The sequence below is a fragment of the Ruditapes philippinarum genome, unplaced genomic scaffold, assembly GCF_026571515.1.
Source record: "Ruditapes philippinarum isolate M1 unplaced genomic scaffold, ASM2657151v2 ctg2297_1_1_1_1, whole genome shotgun sequence".
In the NCBI taxonomy this organism is placed as follows: domain Eukaryota; kingdom Metazoa; phylum Mollusca; class Bivalvia; order Venerida; family Veneridae; genus Ruditapes; species Ruditapes philippinarum.
Window position 1 is genome coordinate 6747 of NW_026860714.1, and position 21391 is coordinate 28137.

The following is a 21391-nucleotide window of genomic DNA, read 5'->3' on the forward strand; positions in this document are numbered from 1 at the left end:
ATTTGCTGTTTATCATCTATATCGGTATCTTTCTTTTAAATATATATATGATTATTCATGTAATTACAAGAAATAACACAGAAACAATAAAATACGAAAGTACAATACAGATTTTAGAAATAATATTTAAATCAATTAAAATTACAAAAAGAAGAAAACAAATCTTGATAGATTATTTCTCAACGCCAATGAAGAAAGTTTTTGTCCGTTTATTTATTTCGTCCGAATATTTATTTCCTAGGAGTATAAAAATGCTTCCATATAGCAAGTTAATCTGCTATAGATATGGTTTGTGTAAAATGTTTGTAACATTATATCCACGTAAACTTAAAATTTATTGAAGTTATATTTATCAAAATACAAAAAATGTGTAATTCTTCATGTATCTTTCATGTACATTTTACGTCTTCTTCAAAGATGTTAACGTTGCATGTTCACATAGTTTTCGCATGCAGCAGTATCTGTATCTGAAAATATTGATTTGTTTTCTATGGTTTATATATAAAGTTTTAGAATATCATTATCATTATGAAAAGATATCTACGGTATAACTGTGGAAAATGAACGTTATTTCAGTCTATAAACAATCAATATAAATTTTGTTGTCTAAATAAAAAAGCTCCTCTTTTCATAGGTTACCATATGGATACTATGTAGTAACAACATACTACTAACGAGTCTATATAGAATTCATAAACATACATAAACTAGCCATGGACTATCAAAACAACATATATGTATTCATGAAGCCTGAATTGAAAGCTTGGTGAAAAAGTTTAAAACATGATTTCTATCTTAAAAATAACGTTATGATTGTTACCTTCGGATCTTTGGACGTTTGCTGAGACATACATGTGATCATTGAAAGCTTAAAATATAATTCAATATAATAATGTTTTCAAACATAGCAATCCTTTTACATTGTTTTAGTTTTGGCAAACAAAATTTTCAATTAAATTTGTGCAAAGTAATAACTGGCGGAATATATAAAAACATTAAATATATTTTCATTGTTTCATAATTTTTATAATTACGTCTGTGAACACGGAACATCAATTAAATCAGAATGAAATGTTTCTGAACAAAATATTCACCTGCTATACTGTATCATACACTGGTATGATTGTATCTGTATCTGTAACAAATTGTCAAATAAACATATATAGCCCAATATGGTTTTATGTTTGTAAATCTGTAATAAAATTCAATAAAAATGTCGTCTAACTACGCTGCGTTCCATCCAGTGTCTCGTATGGTACATTTTCGTTTTCTTCAATTCCATCTGAAATGTTATTTAAGATATAGACATGTTTCGGTATCATATTAACGAGATCTGATTCAGTGGCATAATCGTCGGTATGTGAACCAATTAACCAAAGTATTGATGCTGAGTTAATAATCGTCCCTAATTTATAACTGTCTGATTGAATATACAAATGCTAAAAGCCTGAAGTTTGTTAAGTTACAAACCCAAGAATTCGGACGCAAATCCATATGAGTTCAGCAGAGTCTTGCCACCAAGATCAAACAGCAAATATTTGTGTAGCGTGTAACTCAAAAACTAAAACAGCTAGAGTCATGAAACTTGTAACAGCAAAATGTCGTTATCCTTAAAGCGCAATTCATTCATTAAAAAAGGCTCATGAGAATGAAACCATTTAACGTAAACGACTTGACTTACACTTGTTTTACACCAGGTGTAAGCAGTTAATAATTCTGTATTATATGCAAGAAATCATAAATGCTAGAACCATGAAACTTTCTCCAATCGCAGTTAAGAATCTAGATAATTTTCCAAAATAAGTTACAGGGTAGCAGAGTTTTCGACCTTAGTTTAGTCAGAATTATTATATTTTGAATATTGTCACGTGTACCTCCAAATGAATAAACTGAAGGCATCCGTGTTTAACTAGCACATTTCTAGTTTATAAACCAAATTTCTATCTTAGTTATACTAATATGTTCCACTGATTTTGTCGACGTCAGTTTTAAATGTATTGACATTACAATACAACATTTACCAATTAACAAATGTCATATTATCACTGAATTCTATTTGAATAAATCTTTTTTTTTAGTAAATGCATCACTTCATTTTTTAAAGAAGTATATATACTTACAACAATTTGTGATATTCTGCCTTTTGGTGGTAATGCTCAGTTCCATAGTATCCTCATGTCTCCTGAAATTTAGTATACATTTGTTGAGTGCAGATCATAAAAATGTTAAGTTATTTTGAAACAAAAAGTGAAACAATACTCAAACGTGATTTCTAGACTGGTTTGATGTAATATTGTAAAGATAAGTCAATAGAGAATGTGTGTTTGTGTGTTACTTAATATATACTGCACTTAGAAGTAAGAAAAATGATTTGTGTATATTTCTCATTTCGATGTCGTTTGCTTGTTTTTGAGGTGTTTCTCAGTTTGATTTCAGATAAAAACAAAGACAATATAATACTATTTAAATGGCTAAAAGAGAAAATGCATAATAGTAGAACATACAAAATGTACAACAAAGTTACATATCAAATGAATGCAGATGTTATAAATGGAGTATGCAATAATGCCAAAAAACAAATAAACTGTTTTACTCTTATGCGTATATAGTACAACGCAACAATTTTCGACTATTTTAAAGATGCGCATGACACGAAGATGACACCATCCATTTAACTGCTAAGCAAACAATGCGCCAACAAATGTTAGTCAAGTTTTGTCATTTTTAATAATTGTGAGCATAAAAACAACTTGCAGCGAAAGTTTTTATTCTAAAAATTAATATTCACGGCAACAAAAAATAAATCAGCAATACTTTAACAAACTAAATGTGAGGGATAAACTTTGATCGATGTTCATTTCTTTCCGTGGATAGAACCAAGTATTTCACAGGTAAGCATTATATAAAACAGTTTTACCTTTTTGCTGAGAAGAATTTCTCTAAAACCATCTTCGATATCAACACACATAGTGCAACAGTTGTAATAGCAAAAAGAGTTGTAAAAACTGCAATTAAAGTGTCCTTTGAACCATTTGTTTTATCAACTTTTTCTGAAATAAATTAAATTTTGTAGATAAAGTTTTTCTTTGTAAATACTTTAAATTAATTTAAATTCAATCATACTTTTATTTCTCTATTTCCTACCTTGTTTTTATTAAGCAATATTATTCATATAAACATATATATAATATATTCATTGATATGGAAATGTAAATCACAATATATATTATACAAATACTGTATTTCTTAATTCTTTTCAACTATGGCTTATTTGACAAGATTTATTATTTGTACAAGCCAACCAACATACATACCTTTTTTAAAGAAAATAGAGACAATACGAATACGTAAAACACACATAATAGAGAATACAGGATTACACTAGCAATGACCAATTAATTAGGAATCGGTATTCTTATATTGTGTGGTGTAAAATAGGATGGTGACCCCACGTGCTATACTGACAAATGGCAAGGCTAAGAATCTGAAAAAAGCCTTAATTTCATAGATATTGGATATATTATTTTTCTTATGAAAATGAATGAATGTGCATAAACCTCTACATTTTCCTTGACTCTATCCGGAAACTTGTTAATCATCTCCTATTTTCATTAATTTTGTTTTCAACTTCGAGTTATAAAAACAATGAAACTGTTTCAACAAGGTGCACTAATTAATCATTTAAAACACTTAGAGGAAGATTGTAAAAAAAATCTTCATAAAAGCAGGTTTCTTGTGTAGGGGTTATTCACTAGAATCCAGTCCAGTTTAAAAGTAAACAAGACCTGAATTTGTACTATTTTCATCATTTTGTAATAGTGTTTTAAAAATGCATTCCTTATATAAATCGATATGTTTTAATTTCTGATTATACAAATTCAACAAAGAAAGGATTATGATGTTAACTACTATTTTAATATGTATTGTGCATGTGATATAATTAAAACATAAATAAAACATTTTAGTGTTGGTATAATACATGTATATTTATTCTCTCTTGCATATATCTAAGATTTTAAAAGGGATTATATACAGTAAAACAGTACATATGATTTTCAGAGTATTAAGGATTACAAAACATAAAGACAAGTAAGCAACACAATCTTTGTAGACAGTATTGTGCCATTTATAGTCAATTACTCTTTAACGCCAAACTGATTTTGTTGACGAATTGGCTATTTATTAAAACTGGGACAATATCTCTGGGACATTAATGAATGTATTAGACTAATTAAATTATCATAAGAAAGAATTGTTTTGAACAATATATTCTTCAAATCTGTCATTTCATCAAATATAACACCATCACAGCGCATGTACAACTTATTGCAAAATCTAGAGACAAAATTTTCACTTCATCGTCAATGATGTCATAATGATTTTTGATGTTATGTTCACGTCAAAGACTTAAATCATCATGTTCACATATTGCTCCTTTTCATCAGAAGCTTTATCTGAAATGTATAAAAAATATGTTTTAACTGAGATTTTATGATTTTTTAAATGATAAAGAAATATTGTTCATAATCAAACGTTCGTTCGATTATAAAATGAAAGTAATTTCTTTTCAAATTCTATGAACGGGACATATGAACAGTCCATTTTTCTGTGATGACAATCAAATTAAAGAAGAAAAATTTTTAAGAACGTGTTAAATATATCTAAAATCATATTGTTATTTATTTGTGTTAAATAATTTTTAAAATCATTCATTATGAAGCTTAATCTTTAGTAAAGTTTAATGAAATGTGTAAACCAACTCAATCTACTATCCATTAGTACAACTGATATAACCTCTTGCAGTAAATATAATAAATCTATATACCTTCAGATGTTTGGACGTTTGCTGAACCATACTTGTTATTACCGAGAGCTTAAAGTGTAATAAAACTTTACGTAAAAAAGCAAATAAGAAACCAAAACTTAATTAAAAATATTTTTTGAATAAGGATAATAAATTGATAACTATTCAGTTCAATTGGTATAAAAATGTTTGTTTTAAAATCAGTTAAAAACTTTATAATATATATTAACTGTTTCTCGATATATAACTATATATAACGATATAACATTATAAAGCAGCAGTTATCTTACATCTAACATCCAATGTTTCGTATGCACTTTCATCTCCAACAATTTCATCTGAAATTTATATTTGTTTAAATTGTGGTTATGCTTTTGAACAAGTGATTGCATTCAGCAAGTGTATTGTAAAAATTGATTTTCTTTTTATTTTACTAACGTGACTTTTATTTTGAGATAAACAATATATTTTTCTTCCCCCTTTATTCATATCAAATTCAATAGGAAGGGCAAACTTTCAAATGGTGGCAAGACCAATTTGCTATTTATAAATATAACTTAGCTTCCCTGTAAATGCTGTAAACTTATTCCTCAATTGTTTGTTTTATGTATGCATGTAAAATCTTAATTGTTTTGTTTATGAAGAAAACAAACATCAAAATATGATTAAATGTATAATCAAATGCTGTTTATTTTAATGTATATTTTTGTATTACGATTTTTAAATTATCGCATTGTCTGTCTTCTAAAGATTTTTGGATATTCAGCAAAAATGTCCATTTGCTTAACTTGTTGGCTGACAAGCTATCATAAAATTTATCATTTTATAATCAGTTAATTATTCAAAACACATATCTGACCATTTATGGCATAAACTACATACTTAATATTTGTAATTTAATTAAATTATCGTAGTTTCATAATTGCATGTATCAATAAATTATTCAAATTAAGAATCCACATTTACCTCCATTTGAGCTATTGTGCATTTCAACTGTAACGCTTTCAATACCAATAAGTGTAGTCGATTCCTCTTTTTTCCTCCTAAAATTAAAAGTCAAAATATCATCTGCCGATTGTTTATCAAGCAAAACCTATAACAATGCATAGTTTCCTTTACTTTTTTATTTTTAGATGGTGTCAAATTATAACGTATAAAGTATCTAATACAGTTTTACCTTTTTGACGCGACGAATTTCTCTAGAATCATTTTTGATATCAAAACGCATAAAGAAACAGATGTAACACCCAACAGTGTTCCTAAAACTGTGATTAAAGTGCCATTGGAATCATTTTGGTTATCATTAAGTGATTTTGCTGAAAACATAAATTAAACAGTATGCGAGTAGTTTAAGTGGGGTTTTAAATGAATCAACTAAAGGTATCAATAAAGTTTAATTTCTGTTTTCGACAAATGATTAAAACAGTATTATAATAAAATATAACTAAATTGTCATCATAAATATGTTTCTTTTTATGAATAAACAAGATATGCCCATAATGGTACCCGCTTTTTAATAACCAATAGCAAATAATTCTCGTTAATAGCCATATAGCATCAGAGCAATATGCTCATTTTTCAATACAATACTTAGTCCATAACTAAAAATAATGAACGAGTATATTTATTTCGAATATCACAATAAGAAATTCGTTACTTTCAGGCAGTTCCTTCAACACGACTTGTTTGTATGCCCATTAAGCTATGTAAAAGAGTTTTTGTTGGCGAAGAAGAGTGAGGTTCCATCTTAAGCTAGAGACTAAAATAATTGACAAAGGATCGCCCTAGTCTTCCTAAGGCAGAACAGCTGATTAATCAACATATGCCGTCAACGTCGGTGTAATTTTTAAAGCTGCATGTCTCTAAATGATCCAAAATATTTCAAGAAAATTATACTTAAAAAAATGTTCTTAGACTTCAAGAAATGTAAAAAGAATTTAAAATGCACGTAATAATTTACATGTTTATTGCAACTGATGACTGATTTTGCAGTATTTATCACCATGTTTCTACTGCGTGTCTAACGCAGTATAGGCTATTTTAACTATTTCTATTTTACGTGGATTAAATATGTCGTTTGCAATGTGGAAATGACTTTGTTCACTTCACAATATTTTACATTTCAATACAGTTTCAAAATTGTCATGAAAATTAGCATTGATCTGGTGGCACCCTGTTTTAAATTCTTAGCTAAAACTAAATGTAATAAGTCATTCAAACCTAATGAAATATTTCTCTGTAAATTGAGTTCTATTTTTATTCTAAGCCCAACTCACAATTGATATAACTTTTTTATTTCTTTTGTCTTTATTAAATTAATTCATTTATTCATTAATTTATTTATTTATTTATATTTTGATGCTGTGGCTTTGAAACATAAATTGTAGTTTTAGTATCTAATGAGTTAATTAAATTGATCAACTTACCGGCCTTGTGGACGCAAATTATATCATCCAGCGAAGCTCTACATCCTTCCGTACAAATGCCAGTGTTCAACTCACAAACATTGTTGATACACAGATCACTGCATATCCGATTACAGCTTTGACCAAAGTACCCGGATTTACATTCACGACAAACTGTGTTATTTTTGCAATATAAACAATTATTGCTGTTTATACAACATTTATCTCCAGAGTATCCATCCTTGCACCCATGGCTACATTTGCCAGAATCTTTATTGCAAGAAATCTTCGTGCACCCTGAGGAACATTTTTGTTCACAATCTGAGCCATGAAAGCCAGATTTACAGAAATCACACATCATTCCGTCAAAATTTTCCTTACATTCAAAGCAATGCCTAGATTTTTTTGAACATTCGTTATCTTTGCAAGTATCTGGACAGTCGTCTTTACATTCTTCTCCATATTTACCTTGAATGCATTCCAAACAGAAAGGTCCTTTGAAATCATCCTTGCAACCCTCAGAACATGTACCGTTTGCCTTGTCACACTTACCATTTAAACAATTATTCGAGCAATTATTCTTGCAATATAAGCCATATTTTCCAACAATACAATTTTCGCAGTAACTTCCAGACATAATGTCTGATTTGCATCCTTCTGTACAGTTTCCTCGAGTTCTTCCGCACATATTGTTTTTACAATTATCGGGACATTCCTTGTCACACAAGGTACCAAATTGTCCAAGTACACACTGTGAACAAGTAGCACCATCAAAATTAGGTAGGCATATACATTTTCCAGTTTCGAAAGAACAACTATTATCTTTGCAGCCAACTGAGCAATTATTCTGACACTGATCTCCAAACTTTCCGGTTTTACATTTTAAACATTTATCGTGCAATGAGCAGCTTATACAATTCTTGTAGCATGTATTTGAACATACTTTCTGGTCATCACTACTATAAAATCCATCTTTACAGGAATAACAATCCGTATAAGTTGAACAATTATAGCAATTATCCGGGCATTTGTTCAGGCATGATTCTCTTGTGTCATAAAACCCATCTTTGCACAGTGCACATGTCGAGAAATTGCAATAACAATTTTCAGGACAATTAAAATATCTACTACAATCAAAGAATCCGTCTTTATTGATGAATCCTTCTTTACAAGTTGTACAGTTGGTATCAGAAGTACATATTTTACAGTTAGAAGGACACTTTGACTTACAATCTTTATTCGGTCCTAAGAAATATCCATCAAAACATGAATCACAGTAACTTACAGAATTATCACAAGATTTGCATGTAAAATTACAAAGTTCATAGCATCGGGCACCTCTGTGGCCATCTATACATCCATCTGCACATGCATAGGGAAAATCAAACCTTTGAGTGCACCTTAAATTAGCACAGCATACACTACAGCTAATGTCATCTGTAACACAACTTTGGTTCAATTCTGGAAGTAATTGAAAAGAATTATTTCAAAAAGGAACGACTAAGAAACATAATAATAGTATATATCAGATACATCAATTTATTACATTAAACTAGAAGTATTGTTACATTTTGAGTCACTTAACCAGGATATAACTACTAAAATATTACATTAAATGGGTTTTCCATCACATTTTCATTCAAGTAATACATTTATCGGTAATTTATTCTCCATAAATTTAAAAATTGTTTCAACAATAAAATACATAGACCTTAACGTAACCCACGCAAAATAAATTGATGATGAGGAATCAGATTGAGAAACACAGTAGTGCTTAATACATGCTAATTACCATGTCTGACATATATCGAGTTAGGCAGAGCACAATATTTCAGATAAATGATATGAATGTTAAATTATGTTGAATATTATACTATATGCTACGATAATATGTTTAACTATTTCAAATAGGGTTTTTCTATTAATGAAGTAGACTTTATTCAGATGTAGTTTCCCAAGTTCATACAATAAGTAGGATAATGTAAGAAGACATTTTTAAACAAGTTTTGTGGGGTTTTTTCACGTTTTTTACTTTTAATGTCCATTTATTATGATTTTTACAGTATTCCATTTATAATCAGCTTATGAATATAATATAATCTTATGTGATAATTTTGATAATATCAATTCTTGATTGGTATTTCTTAGGTTGGTGACATATATTTTGTTTCCGCAGATTGACATTGTCATGTCTATATTAATGTTATTTTATCTTTTTATCATTATATATTTATTTATTGTTTTCATTTTTAAGTGTTATTGTGCTGCTTAAAAGGAATAGTATTCGTGTTATTGAAGCGTTATTACAGGATCGTATTAGTAGTTTAACTTTTACAGTACAATGTATATATGTATGTGGTCTAGACTGACTTCAACAGTCACCTAAAATTTATCTACAATGTCCTGAACATTTTCCTAATGAATATCCTTAAGAAAATGTCAATATTTTAAGAAACACTGTTGCATCTTATAAAATTATAAAATATGTACATACTTCCAAGTACAAAATATCTGCCAATATAGCCTAGAACATTTATAACACATAAGACCTGAAATAGATAAAAGAAATATCACGAGTACATTGATTTATAATCAAATGTTGAACCTTCAATAACGGTTTCAACGAAAACTGGGTATAATTATCTTTTTTTAACAATGAAAATTTATTATGGCTTTAATGAGTCTTTGATATACAGGTATGTATATTCGCAATAAGCATAATCAAGATTTATTGTTAAGTTATCAAAAAATGACTACATTGACAAAAGTACATGTTTATCATATAATGAAAAGCAGTTATTTCTACACAGTTGATAAAAACTGAGTATGTAAAATTGAAGATAAATAAATGGTTGGGGGAATTGTGTTTTACACAATTTGTGGCAATATTCTTAGAACCCAACCTTTGATAATTTTTCGGGATATGTGTGTATATAATTTTATATACATTTTTCAGAAATGTTTGCTTGCTTTGTATACAATTTTATGTTATATTATAACTTTCATATCAGCATTGTTTTATATGTTTATATGTCATTTACTATTAAATGGCCATTTCACAATTTTATGTTAGTTTGATAACTTTCATATCAACATTGTATTATATGTTTTTCCGTCATTTATTATTAAATGGCCATTTCAATTTCAAAGTGTAGTTGTTATTCTTGAAAATTATCAAACAGAGAAAACTTCTTCAGGCAAAGATACAACAAATTGAAATGTTGACATAAATAAAGATCATAACATTACGTAAACGTAACACTTGACACAAAGGAAAAAGTTTGAATAAAACGAACCGTTTTCCAAAGTCTGTTCATCTTCGTGGAATAAATATCCTTAATACATTTATCACAATATTTTCAACAATGATTTTATCTAATTTTGAACCATTCTGTGTTATCCCGACGTATTTGTTATAAATTTAGATTCGTTAACAGAGGCGGTGTATGTATAAAAGAAGACAATCAGTTGTAAGGAAGTTAAATTAACGTCACGTGTAGTCAACGAACGATCAGAATTGCAAAGTTCATAATTTTTGTCCTCTCCATGCTCAACCCATGTACCCGTCTCATTGTTCCAGTGGTCAAGTGCTAGGGGGCGTGGACGGTAATTTGCACTTGACAGTACCGTCCATTAACAGGCTCAATCAACCCGAGCCTGCAACATTTTCAATTTTGCCGCGTTGGGCTTTCTTTAGGGATTCTTATTTCACTCTTTTTTATCGCCACATCAGCGTTGTTTGTGTCGTGTGGAGGCTGTAAAAAGTCGCACCCTACATTCAATCAGGGATGTTATATTTTGAACCTTAGAGATCGTTCAGAACGGCATTATTGTTGTGCTTTTGGTAGTTCTATATATTCGGCATCTTTCTTGTTGGGTGGTTTCAGTATTCTTCATTTGAAAACTGTTTTATGACCCTTAGGATATGAGGCCTGCTTTTTAAATTTGTCTTTTGACGTTATATCTGTGATATGCAGGCTTCATACCCTCATATCCCCTTTCAAAATTCCATTTTATTCAGTTCCGCCCCCCTGTTTTCTCGTTTAGGGCACACGTATCTTTTCACTTAGGGACCATATGCTGCTTTTCATTGAACGTGTCACATTGAAGGTTCCATGATAACCGCCATATGAATCTGGGGATGTTTCAAAATTCTAAATTTTACCAGTTCATGTAAAATGTTGAATTATGCTTAAGCCGGTGCTTGAGGGCGTGGACGCGGTAGTTTGCACTTGTCAGTACTGTCCATGTACAGGCTTAATCAAACCGAGCATGCAACCATTTCAATTTTGCCACGTTGGGCTTTCTTTAGGGATTCCTATTTCACTCTATTTTTTGTTATTATTCCAAATATGATTCTATATAACAATTGCTAATTATTTCAAAATTTTAAAAAATACTTCGAAACCAAATGATGCCACATGTACTTGGGATAAGATCAAGTACATGTACCTTTTCTATTCATTTATTTCTTTTGAAATAATTTCCTCATGGATTATAAGCCTACTTACTATGAATACTTCCTTGTGCCCTGTCCTGTTTTTGTTTTTGGGTCTTCCTGGGCTCCTTGCCACTGGCTCTTGTTGCTGGATCGTGTGGGGCTGCGTTCATTGAACACCGCCTTTCCCTTTTGATCTTGTTTATCTTATTTTTTTATTTAAGTGAAGATTGCAAAAACGGAAACACACATCGCCGGTTTATAATGTTGTATGATACCCAAAACAAAATTTTGCGTCTTTACAAAGCAAAATGAGGATAGTCAACAGCGTAATTATAGAGCCAAATTCATTTCGAGAATAACATTACATTTTATACGCCTATTTTATAGGTCACAAATAGGGGTCAAAGTTCAGATAAAAATATGAAAATACATATTTGACCATTTTGTCATCATTTATTTGGGGATTGAAACACAAATGGTCATTATCATGACTACTGGTGTGAAACATGCAATTAAGGTTAATATATGCAAGGTCAATGTCATTCAAGATGATTGTCAAGGTCACTAAAGATAATAAAATAAAGAGATTTTGTCCAGAGCCCATCTCCTACACATATGAAGGGATTCTAATGAAAGTTCATACAAATGTTCACCACTATGAGAAGCCGTGTCGTACGCATAAACCAGGCCTCAAGGTCAAAGGCCAAGGTCACACTCAGAGGTCATAGAAAAACGCATGTCCGGAGCAAAACTTTTAGATGCATAGAGGGATTTCAATATAACATGGCACAAAAATTTACTATTGAAAGGCGGAGTGTGCGTGTAAAATTAGGGACCCTGCGGCCAAGGTTTCTTGATAATGTGAAAATTAGATCAAGACACGTTTTATGATTGACACAGATAAGTGTCACAATGTTTAAAGCTATCGATATTGGACAGTGGCGGAGCGAGGTTTGGGCATGTTTATAACCCACAAAAACATCCTGTGAATGATAAAGTTGCAGGCAGAAATTATAAGATATTTTTGATAGAAAAAAAAACAAAGCTTCTATGTAGTACATAAATTCGTAAGTATAACACTTTTCCATATAAAAATGCGCGTTTGTAACGCATTACATAATCATGACGTTTTATAACATGCTTTGCAGTGGAAGTGAAATTATATTTGATAATTTTCACACAGAAATTATAATTGATAATAGATAATTTTCACTGTAGCCGGACTTTATTTGAATGCGGATAAAATAATATTTCATATTGAAATAGAATTATCAACAGGAATGAATTCCGCCTCAAGTAAATTTTGCTTCTTTAGGAGCAGCAAGTAATAACTGCATACATTGTGTTAAAATGTAAGGAGATTTTACAGAACTTCATCGCATTATATACTTCTATTAAACTCATTCAATAATTTCAGTATTAAACTTACACTTATTCAATATCCTTTATTTATGTACAAAGTGTTCGTTGCATCACATTATGCTGATGTTTTCAATATTATAAGCTATAAAGTTATTGAATCGATGTACTTCCGGTAGTCACAGAATCTAACTAATGGTCTTACTTTTCAATATAATCGCCCTGTAGATCAATGCACTTTGTCCACCTGTGTCCAACTTGCTTAACCCTTCAAAAAAGAACTCTCTATTTTGGTATTCAAAGAACACATTGACCGCCTCCATTGTCCAAAAATCCAAAATGTCTTCCACGAAGCTTGGTTTTCAGTTTCGGAAATAGGTAGATGTCAAAGGGGGGCAAGTCCGGAGAATATGAGGGATGGGGAACAATATCAAAGCTGCAGTCAGTTGAAGAAGCCTATGCCACTTGGGATGTGCGAACTGGCGCATTGTCGTGCTGAGCAGAACGTCTTGAGTCAGTTTCCCCCTCATTTTTAACGCGATTTCTTGACGCAGACGTCTCAATTGTTGCGACCATGTTCAAGATAGTCGATCATGATTATCCCCTGACTATCTCATAAAATTGAAGCCATCATCTTCCCTGCTGAGGCACCCTCTATAATTTCTTCGAAGGGGTGAGCCAGGGTGTTTCATTTGCATGCTCTGTCTTTTTGTTTTTTTGGGGGGATTCTGTGTCAAAGTGATGGACCCATGTTTCATCCTGAGTTACGAGACAAAAGATATCTTGAAATGTCAAGCCAGGTCCGTTTCTGGTCGTCAGTCATCTGTCTTGGACCTATCTTGCAGAAACCTTTGACATACTATAGACATCAGTCAGAATTGCAGCTTATACACGCTTCCGTAGCAATGCTTCGCAGGTCTCGCTTTCTGTCGCACATGACCATATCATGCAAAGCTTCGGCAGGCCTCTTTTGGCCCCCAGGCCGCTCATCATCTGCAATGCTCTCCTTGTCCCTCTTAAAGTCAGCAGCTCATTCTTTTACAGTGCTATTGGAAGGGGACTCCTTCCCAAGTGTATCCATGAAGTATTCATTGATTTTCTTGGGCGACATCCTTTTATTACAGAGGTACTTAATAACGGCTCTAATTTCAACTTTCTCCATTTGGTCTAAATGACACACCAATCTACTGATCAAAGTGTGTTTTATTTATGATACTTAATCTATGTAAAATGCGGGTAACTCGGTCAGTCATCTTCAATAAGATATCTGTATCGACGTATCGTGTGTAAATGTCAGTGTAGTGGCTAGAAGTATATCGGGCCTAGACCTTTGTGGTCGTATGTCGTATATTACATGACAACTAAGTTAATGATTCTGATTGTTTTATATATACCAATTTAGACTTTAATACTATTTCACTGACTTAGATGTATTTTAAAATCGATTAATATTTTATATGACTCATTGGTTGTATGTAAGAAAAAATTTTGACAATCCCTACCATTAAATCTGATAACTGATATAACTGTATATATGTTGATCATATTTTTTGAACATAACAGAAATAACAACCGTCGTGTAAATTCAGCATAATTAAAATCAATCGCATCTGATCTAGTACAATTGTTATGGCAAGTTTCAACGAAGAACACATATTGATTATTGAGCTGAGCGTGTTAATGTGCATTTCAATCCAACGGTTTATTAAAATGTTTAAAGATATTACCTTACATGATGAGTGGGTAAAACAGATGAACACATAGGGAAGTTGAACCATTTTATTTCATCACAAAAATATAATATATTTCAAGGTAATGTCAGCATAATTAGGACACTTCTGCTATGGATATAAGCATAGGACTAGCCTTAGATGAATAATAATAATCAATTAATTACATTCTTTTTAGAGAAGAAATAACAAAAATGTTTATTTGATTTGTGTCAACACTTAATTGATACGTTACAAATAAAGGGAAATAATTCATGAAGGACAGTTACTATATATATTTATATCGATATCTTTCTCATAAATAGATAAAATTCTTCGAGTTATTAAAGGAAATATTATAGATGCATTGAAGGATATCGAAAGCGTTCTATTTACAGATTTCCAAAATGACATTAAATCAATCACAAATAAGAAACAAATAGAAAGATAGAAGTGATCATCAAAAACAGTAAAACAATTATGTTAAACGTTTGTTACACATATATCCAAGTACACTAAACAATATTTAATTGAAGTTATCCATATCAAAATACAAAAAGTAAAAAAAAAATCATGATAATAAAATCCACGTCGAATCTTCATATATCCTTTATAAAAAATGTGTTTTCTTCTTTAAAGATATCTGCATGTTGTTCAACATTTTTCACGGTAAAACGTTCACGTAATTTCCGCATCCAGCAGTATCTGTATCTGAAAATATTGATTTGTTTGTTCTAAGATTTATAAAAACTTTAAGAATACTTATATTATAAGAATATCATTCCACAAAATATCAATGGTAAGAAATAGAAAAAAGAACATTATTTCATTTTGCAGTGTCTTAATTAAAGTTCCTCTTTATATAGGTCAGGGTTAAGAAAAAAAGCAAGAACAATATACCGCTAACGAATCTATTTGGAATGCATAAACATACAATAACTAGCCATGGACTGGCGTATCATTATGTATGTATTCATGAATTCTAAAGTTATATCTTTATGAAAGCTAGGTGAAAATTTACAATGCGCAAACAGAAATGTTTACATTAAAATAACAGAATGATTGTTACCTCCCGATCTATGGACGTTAGCTGAGTCGTACATGTGATCATCAGCTAAAAGTTCAAAACTTATCAATTTAATATTTATGAATACTTTTATACAGACGAATAGCAAAATAATTGTAATTTTTTTCACTTCTGGAAATTCAAAAAGTAATTAAGACAGATACTGAATATCTTATTATTCTTTATTTTATCAATAGAAATAGTATATTCTGGTTAAAATACTTCAAGATAAATAGTAATATTGAACTATTAAGCAATAATTGTCTTACTACATTGCGTTCCATCCAATGTCTCGTATTTTACGTTTTCGTTTTCTACAATTTCATCTGAAATGTTAGTTGATATTTGATATTAATGAACAGGGTTTTTTATTGTTTTGTTTTTTGTTTCTGTTACTGTTGATTTTGTATCATATTAATGTTATTAGATTTAACCTTCGTTTTATTCAATTAACGGAAAATTGTTACTGTAGCACCCCGATACTTTTTGGGGATGCATTGGGGCTAGCATTTAGATTTACCTTCAGAAACGTACATTCATACATTTTCGATTGTCCGTCTGTCACGCTCTCCATACATAGACCGGTTTGCGATTCATGTATCTCCAAATGTAGAACCTTCTTAGAATAGTCGTTGGATTTGAACTTACATTGGTACTTTTGCGAGCATTTATTTGACATTGTCAAACTTTTAACCCCTTATTAAGCAAAACACCATTTAAAGACTTTTCTATGAAATATTAGCTGGATAAATTGTAAAGCTATTTAACTTCTATGAATAATTGTCAGCATTTAAACAAATTGGCCCGAATATTAGTCCAAATTAAAATATTGTGGCGCCCTTGGTTTATTTTTGTCCGATTGAATTTACAGTTACATAAGCCTGAGCTAATAATCCTTCCCAGAATAGTTAGATCTTAGAATAATAACTCACGCAATAATGTATTTTGACGCAAATTGATATGAGGACAGTCAGATTAATTCAAAAGTATTTAAGCTATCTAAAACCAACATACCAACCAACAAAATTATTTGTCATCATATGAATGAAGGAATATTTTATTGACCCATTTCGAGTTCATTTACTGATTTTTCAAGTACTAGTAAATAATTCAAATATGTTTACTGATTTTCTAAACGTCAATTCTAAATGTATTGGTATTGTAATTAAAACATTTTCAATTACCAAATGTCATTTTATGACATTTTTTTAATTTCCTAGCATCTTTTTTTTAGTTTAATGCATCAATTCATTATTCAAAGAAGTATTCATACTTACAACTATTTGAGATATTCTGTATTTCGGTTGTGGAGCTTAGTTCCATAGTATCCTTTTGTTTTCTGAAATTAAATTATACATTATAAATATATTGAGTGCAGATCAAAAAATGTTTAGTCATTATGAAACAAAACGTGAAACAATACTCAAACGGGAGTTCTGGGCTTGCTTCAATAAATGGACTTGTTTCAATTAATATTGTAACGATAACTTAATAGAGGATATGTGTTGGTTTGGGGGTAAATACTCTTAATATATTGCACTGAGAAATTGAAAATGCAATGTGTATATTTTTAATTTCGATGTGAAAGAAACAGTATATTTACTGATTCTCTTTTTTTACTTTATGCGTATCCCGTAAAAAACAGCAATTTTCGATTACAAATGTAATTTCAATAAAGCGCGGGAAACACGTAAAAATGTTGACGTAATCCGTTGAAGGCTACACAAACGCGCCAGGACATAAAAGTCAAGTTTTAAGTAACTCAATTATTTTAACGGAGAAATGTTTTTTTGAGTCGAGTTATATACTTACAAAACGCATGTTTTTCATGTGAATTTTCAAATTTAGTTATCATATAAATAATTAGTCATGGCAACACAGGAAATCGGTAAATCTATATCACACTCACTGTGAGTGATAAACTATTAGAGATGAAACAGTGTATTTAATTCTTAAGCATAAAATAAAACATTTTTAACCTTTTTGCTGTGAAGAATTTCTCTAGAACCATCTTCGATATCAACACACATAGTGCAACGGTTGCAATAGCAAAAAGGGTTGCAAAAACTGCAGTTAACGACGTGTCCTTTGAACCATTTGTGTTTTCAATTTTTGCTTTTTCTAAAAATAAACAAATTTTATATATTCATAGCATTATGTAAATGCAAATCACAATGAATATTATACAAAGATTGCTATTCTTTCATTACTCTTCACAACTATAGTTTATTTGTCAAGAGGTATTTACTTGCAATCACACCAACATACATGTATATCTTTTTAAGAAAACACTCATAATAGAGAATATAGGATTACAAATACAAATTTGTACATGACCCCAATTTAATAGATGTTTCCTCTATTCTCTTTTTTTTTAATTAAAATACATGGCTCTTTTTCAATCAAAGTGCATAAACCGCTATATCTTCCTCGGCTGTATCCGAAAACGTGTTAATTATCTCCAATTTTCTTAAATATTATTTTCAACTACGAGTAATTCAATCGACGAGAGTGTTTGAACAAAGTGCACTGATTATTTAACTAAACAATTAGAGGAAGGAAGAAAACCAAAATGATTTTATATATAACAAGTTTCCTGTGTATGGGTTATTCACTTTATTTTATCTTCATGCACTCTGAGGAACATTTCTGTTCACAATATGAGCCATAAAAGCCAGGTTTACAGAAATCACACATCAGTCCGTCAAAAGTCCAATACATCCAAATCAATACCCAGACTGTTGTCACATCTGTTGTCTCTACAAGTATCTGGACAATCACCTTTACATTCCATTCTGTATTTACCCTGAACACATTCCAAACAAAATGACCCATTGAAACCATCCTTACAACCATCGAAACATGTACTATTCTCTTTGCATTTTCTTTTTATTAAAACAATTGTTCGAACAATTCTTCTCATAATTTTAGCCATATTTTCAAACATTACATTTTTTGCAGTTACTTCCAATCATTGCATCTGATTTACATCCTTCTGTACATTTTCCAAAAGTTCTCCCACATGCATTATTTTTTCAATTATCGGGACATTCCTTATCACACAAAGTACCAAAATATCCAGGTACACAGTCAAGACAAGTTTCAGCATCAAAATTAGGTAAGCAATTACGTTTTCCAGCTTCACTAGACAAACATTATCTATGCAACCAACTGAACAATTATTCTGACACTGACGACCAAACTTTCCAGAATTACAGTTCAAACATTCATCGTACGAGGAGCAGCTTATACAATCCTTATAGCATGTATTTGAACATACTTTCTGATCACCAGTTCTATAAAATCCATCTTTACAGAAATAACAATCCGTATAAGTTGAACAATTATAGCAATTACCCTGGCATTTGTTCAGGCATGATCCCCTTTTTTCAAAAAAAACCCATCTCTGCACATTTCACATTGCAATAACAGTTTTCAGGACAATTTAAATATCTACAGTCAAAGTAATTAACCGTCTTTACTGACGAATCCTTCTTTACATGTTTGGCAGCTGGTATCAGAAGTACATGTTTTACAGTTGGAAGGACACTCAGACTTACAATCTTTATCCGATCCAAGGTAAAATCCACCAAAGCAAGTATCATAGTAGGATATATCATTATCACAATAGTTGCATGTTATATCACAAAGCTCATAGCATCGACCACCTCTATGGCCATCTACGCATCCATTCAAACAATTATTTGGAAACTCGGTATCACTTAAATTGAGTGCTAGTGAAATACAAATACTTACCTTGATCTTGACTTCGAACACAAATTATATCACCTTGCGAAGACGCTTGACATCCTTCTGTACAAATACCTGTATTTATCTCACAAACATTGTTTATACAAAGATCGCTACATGTCTGATTACAGGTTTGACCAAAGTACCCAGATTTACATTCACGACAAGCTGTGGTATTTGCACAGTATAAACAATTCTTGTTGTTTATACAACACTTATCTCCAGAGTAATCTCCTTTACATCCCAGATGACACTCACTAGAAATTTTATTACAGGAAACATTCATACAATTTGGAGAACAAATCTGTTCACAATCCGAGCCATAAAAGCCAGGCTCACAGTTATCACACATCATTCCGTCGAAATGTTCTATACATCCAAAGCAATACCCAGACTGTTTCTCACATCTGTTATCTTTACAAGTATCTGGACAATCATCTTTACATTCATCTCCATATTTACCCTGAACACATTCCAAACAAAAATATCCTTTGAAACCACCTTTACACCCCTCAGAACATGTACCATTCTCTTTGTCACACTTTCCATTTAAACAATTTTTCGAACAATTGTTCTCACAATATAAGCCATATTTTCCCACAATACAATTTTCACAGAAATTGCCAGTCATTGTACCTGTTTTACATCCTTTTGTACAGTTCCCGAGAGATCTTCCACACGTATTGTTTTTACAATTATCAGGACATTCCTTGTCGCAAAAGGATCCGTAATAACCATGTACACATTCAGAACAAGTTTCACCATCAAAGTTAGGTAAGCAATGACATTTTCCTGTTCCAATAAAGCAAACATTATCTCTGCAGCCAAATGAACAGTTATTCTGACATTGATTACCAAACTTTCCGGTTTGACATTTTAAACATTTCTCGTGCGAAGAGCAGGTTATGCAATCCTTATAGCATGTATTTGAACATACTTTCTGATCACCACTACTATAAAATCCATCTTTACAGGAATTACAGACCGTATAATTTGAACAATTATAGCAATTATCCGGGCATTTGTTCATGCATGATTCTCTTGTGTCATAAAACCCATCTTTGCACATAACGCATGTTGAGAAATTGCAATAACAATTTTCAGGACAATTTGAATATCTGCAATCAAAGTATCCATCTTTATTGACGAATCCTTCTTTACATTTTTGACATATGGTATCAGAAGTACATGTTTTACAGTTGGTAGGACACTCAGACTTACAATCTTTATTCAGTCCTAGGAAAAATCCATCAAAGCATGAATCGCAGTAACTTATATTGCTTTCACAAGTTTTGCATGAAAAATCGCAAAGCTCATAGCATCGACCACCTCTATGACCATCTATACATCTATCGGAACATGCATTTGCAAAATGGCCATCAGAATGGCACCTTGAACTAGCACAGCATACACTACAACTTTGGTCAGGTGTAATACAACTTTCATTCAATCCTGGAAGTAAATGGAGAATGATGTGTCGGTTATAAATAACATCCCGAAATGACGAAAAAATACTTAAAATCCCTCATGGACGACAAAGAAATCTAATCAAGGAATTTTCTAAATTTACTGCACTGAACTAAAATAACGCACAGTAATATTAAAATCACTTGATGACCACTAGCTCCCACTACATAACCTTGCTGTTAGCATTGCATATTCACGCCTTTGTAACATTTATCCGATAATTCAACATTGTTAAAGAGATTAAGAATAGTTATATGTAATATATTCTGTTCCTTGAACTTATGTTTTGATCATTTTTCTTTTCACGAAATTATATTTTGATTTTTTCACACTGCTTGGAATTGTAGCTTAAGTTTAATTATTTTTCGTTTAATTTCACTTCACATAACG

At 31.0% G+C, this 21391-nt stretch overlaps 1 protein-coding gene and 3 long non-coding RNA genes across 4 annotated transcripts; all 4 read right to left on the reverse strand.

Moving 5' to 3' along the window:
- Window positions 1-213: 213 nt before the first annotated feature.
- LOC132713148 (uncharacterized) lies at window positions 214-1282 on the reverse strand. The gene is made up of 3 exons (XR_009623410.1): window positions 1226-1282; window positions 821-868; window positions 214-467 (listed from the first exon to the last, which is right to left on the reverse strand). It is a non-coding gene; the product is annotated as an uncharacterized LOC132713148 (long non-coding RNA).
- A 2689-nt stretch (window positions 1283-3971) lies between these two features.
- Window positions 3972-5201, reverse strand: LOC132713149 (uncharacterized). Its single transcript, XR_009623411.1, has 3 exons — window positions 5095-5201; window positions 4826-4873; window positions 3972-4454 (listed from the first exon to the last, which is right to left on the reverse strand). It is a non-coding gene; the product is annotated as an uncharacterized LOC132713149 (long non-coding RNA).
- A 1193-nt stretch (window positions 5202-6394) lies between these two features.
- Window positions 6395-20880, reverse strand: LOC132713147 (multiple epidermal growth factor-like domains protein 10). Its single transcript, XM_060695621.1, has 8 exons — window positions 19541-20880; window positions 18915-19093; window positions 18518-18590; window positions 17764-17905; window positions 17062-17123; window positions 15788-15832; window positions 7231-8454; window positions 6395-6405 (listed from the first exon to the last, which is right to left on the reverse strand). The coding sequence occupies exons 1-8, from the start codon at window positions 20601-20603 to the stop codon at window positions 6395-6397; spliced, it is 2799 nt and encodes a 932-aa protein (XP_060551604.1). The 5' UTR covers window positions 20604-20880.
- On the reverse strand, window positions 14853-16110 carry LOC132713150 (uncharacterized). The gene is made up of 3 exons (XR_009623412.1): window positions 16054-16110; window positions 15788-15832; window positions 14853-15429 (listed from the first exon to the last, which is right to left on the reverse strand). It is a non-coding gene; the product is annotated as an uncharacterized LOC132713150 (long non-coding RNA).
- Window positions 20881-21391: the final 511 nt, after the last annotated feature.

Bases quoted from the DNA above. Each gene is read 5' to 3' on its own strand.
- LOC132713147 (XM_060695621.1), bottom strand. From the start codon at position 20,603: ATGTGCAAAGATGGGTTTTATGACACAAGAGAATCATGCATGAACAAA. The intron at 17,124-17,763 runs GTTAAAAATGTT...ATTTAATTTCAG, and splicing joins AAATTCTTCACAGCAAAAAG to AAAACAAAAGGATACTATGG. The intron at 8,455-15,787 runs GTAACAATCATT...GATATTTCTTAG, and splicing joins TAACGTCCATAGATCGGGAG to GACCGAATAAAGATTGTAAG.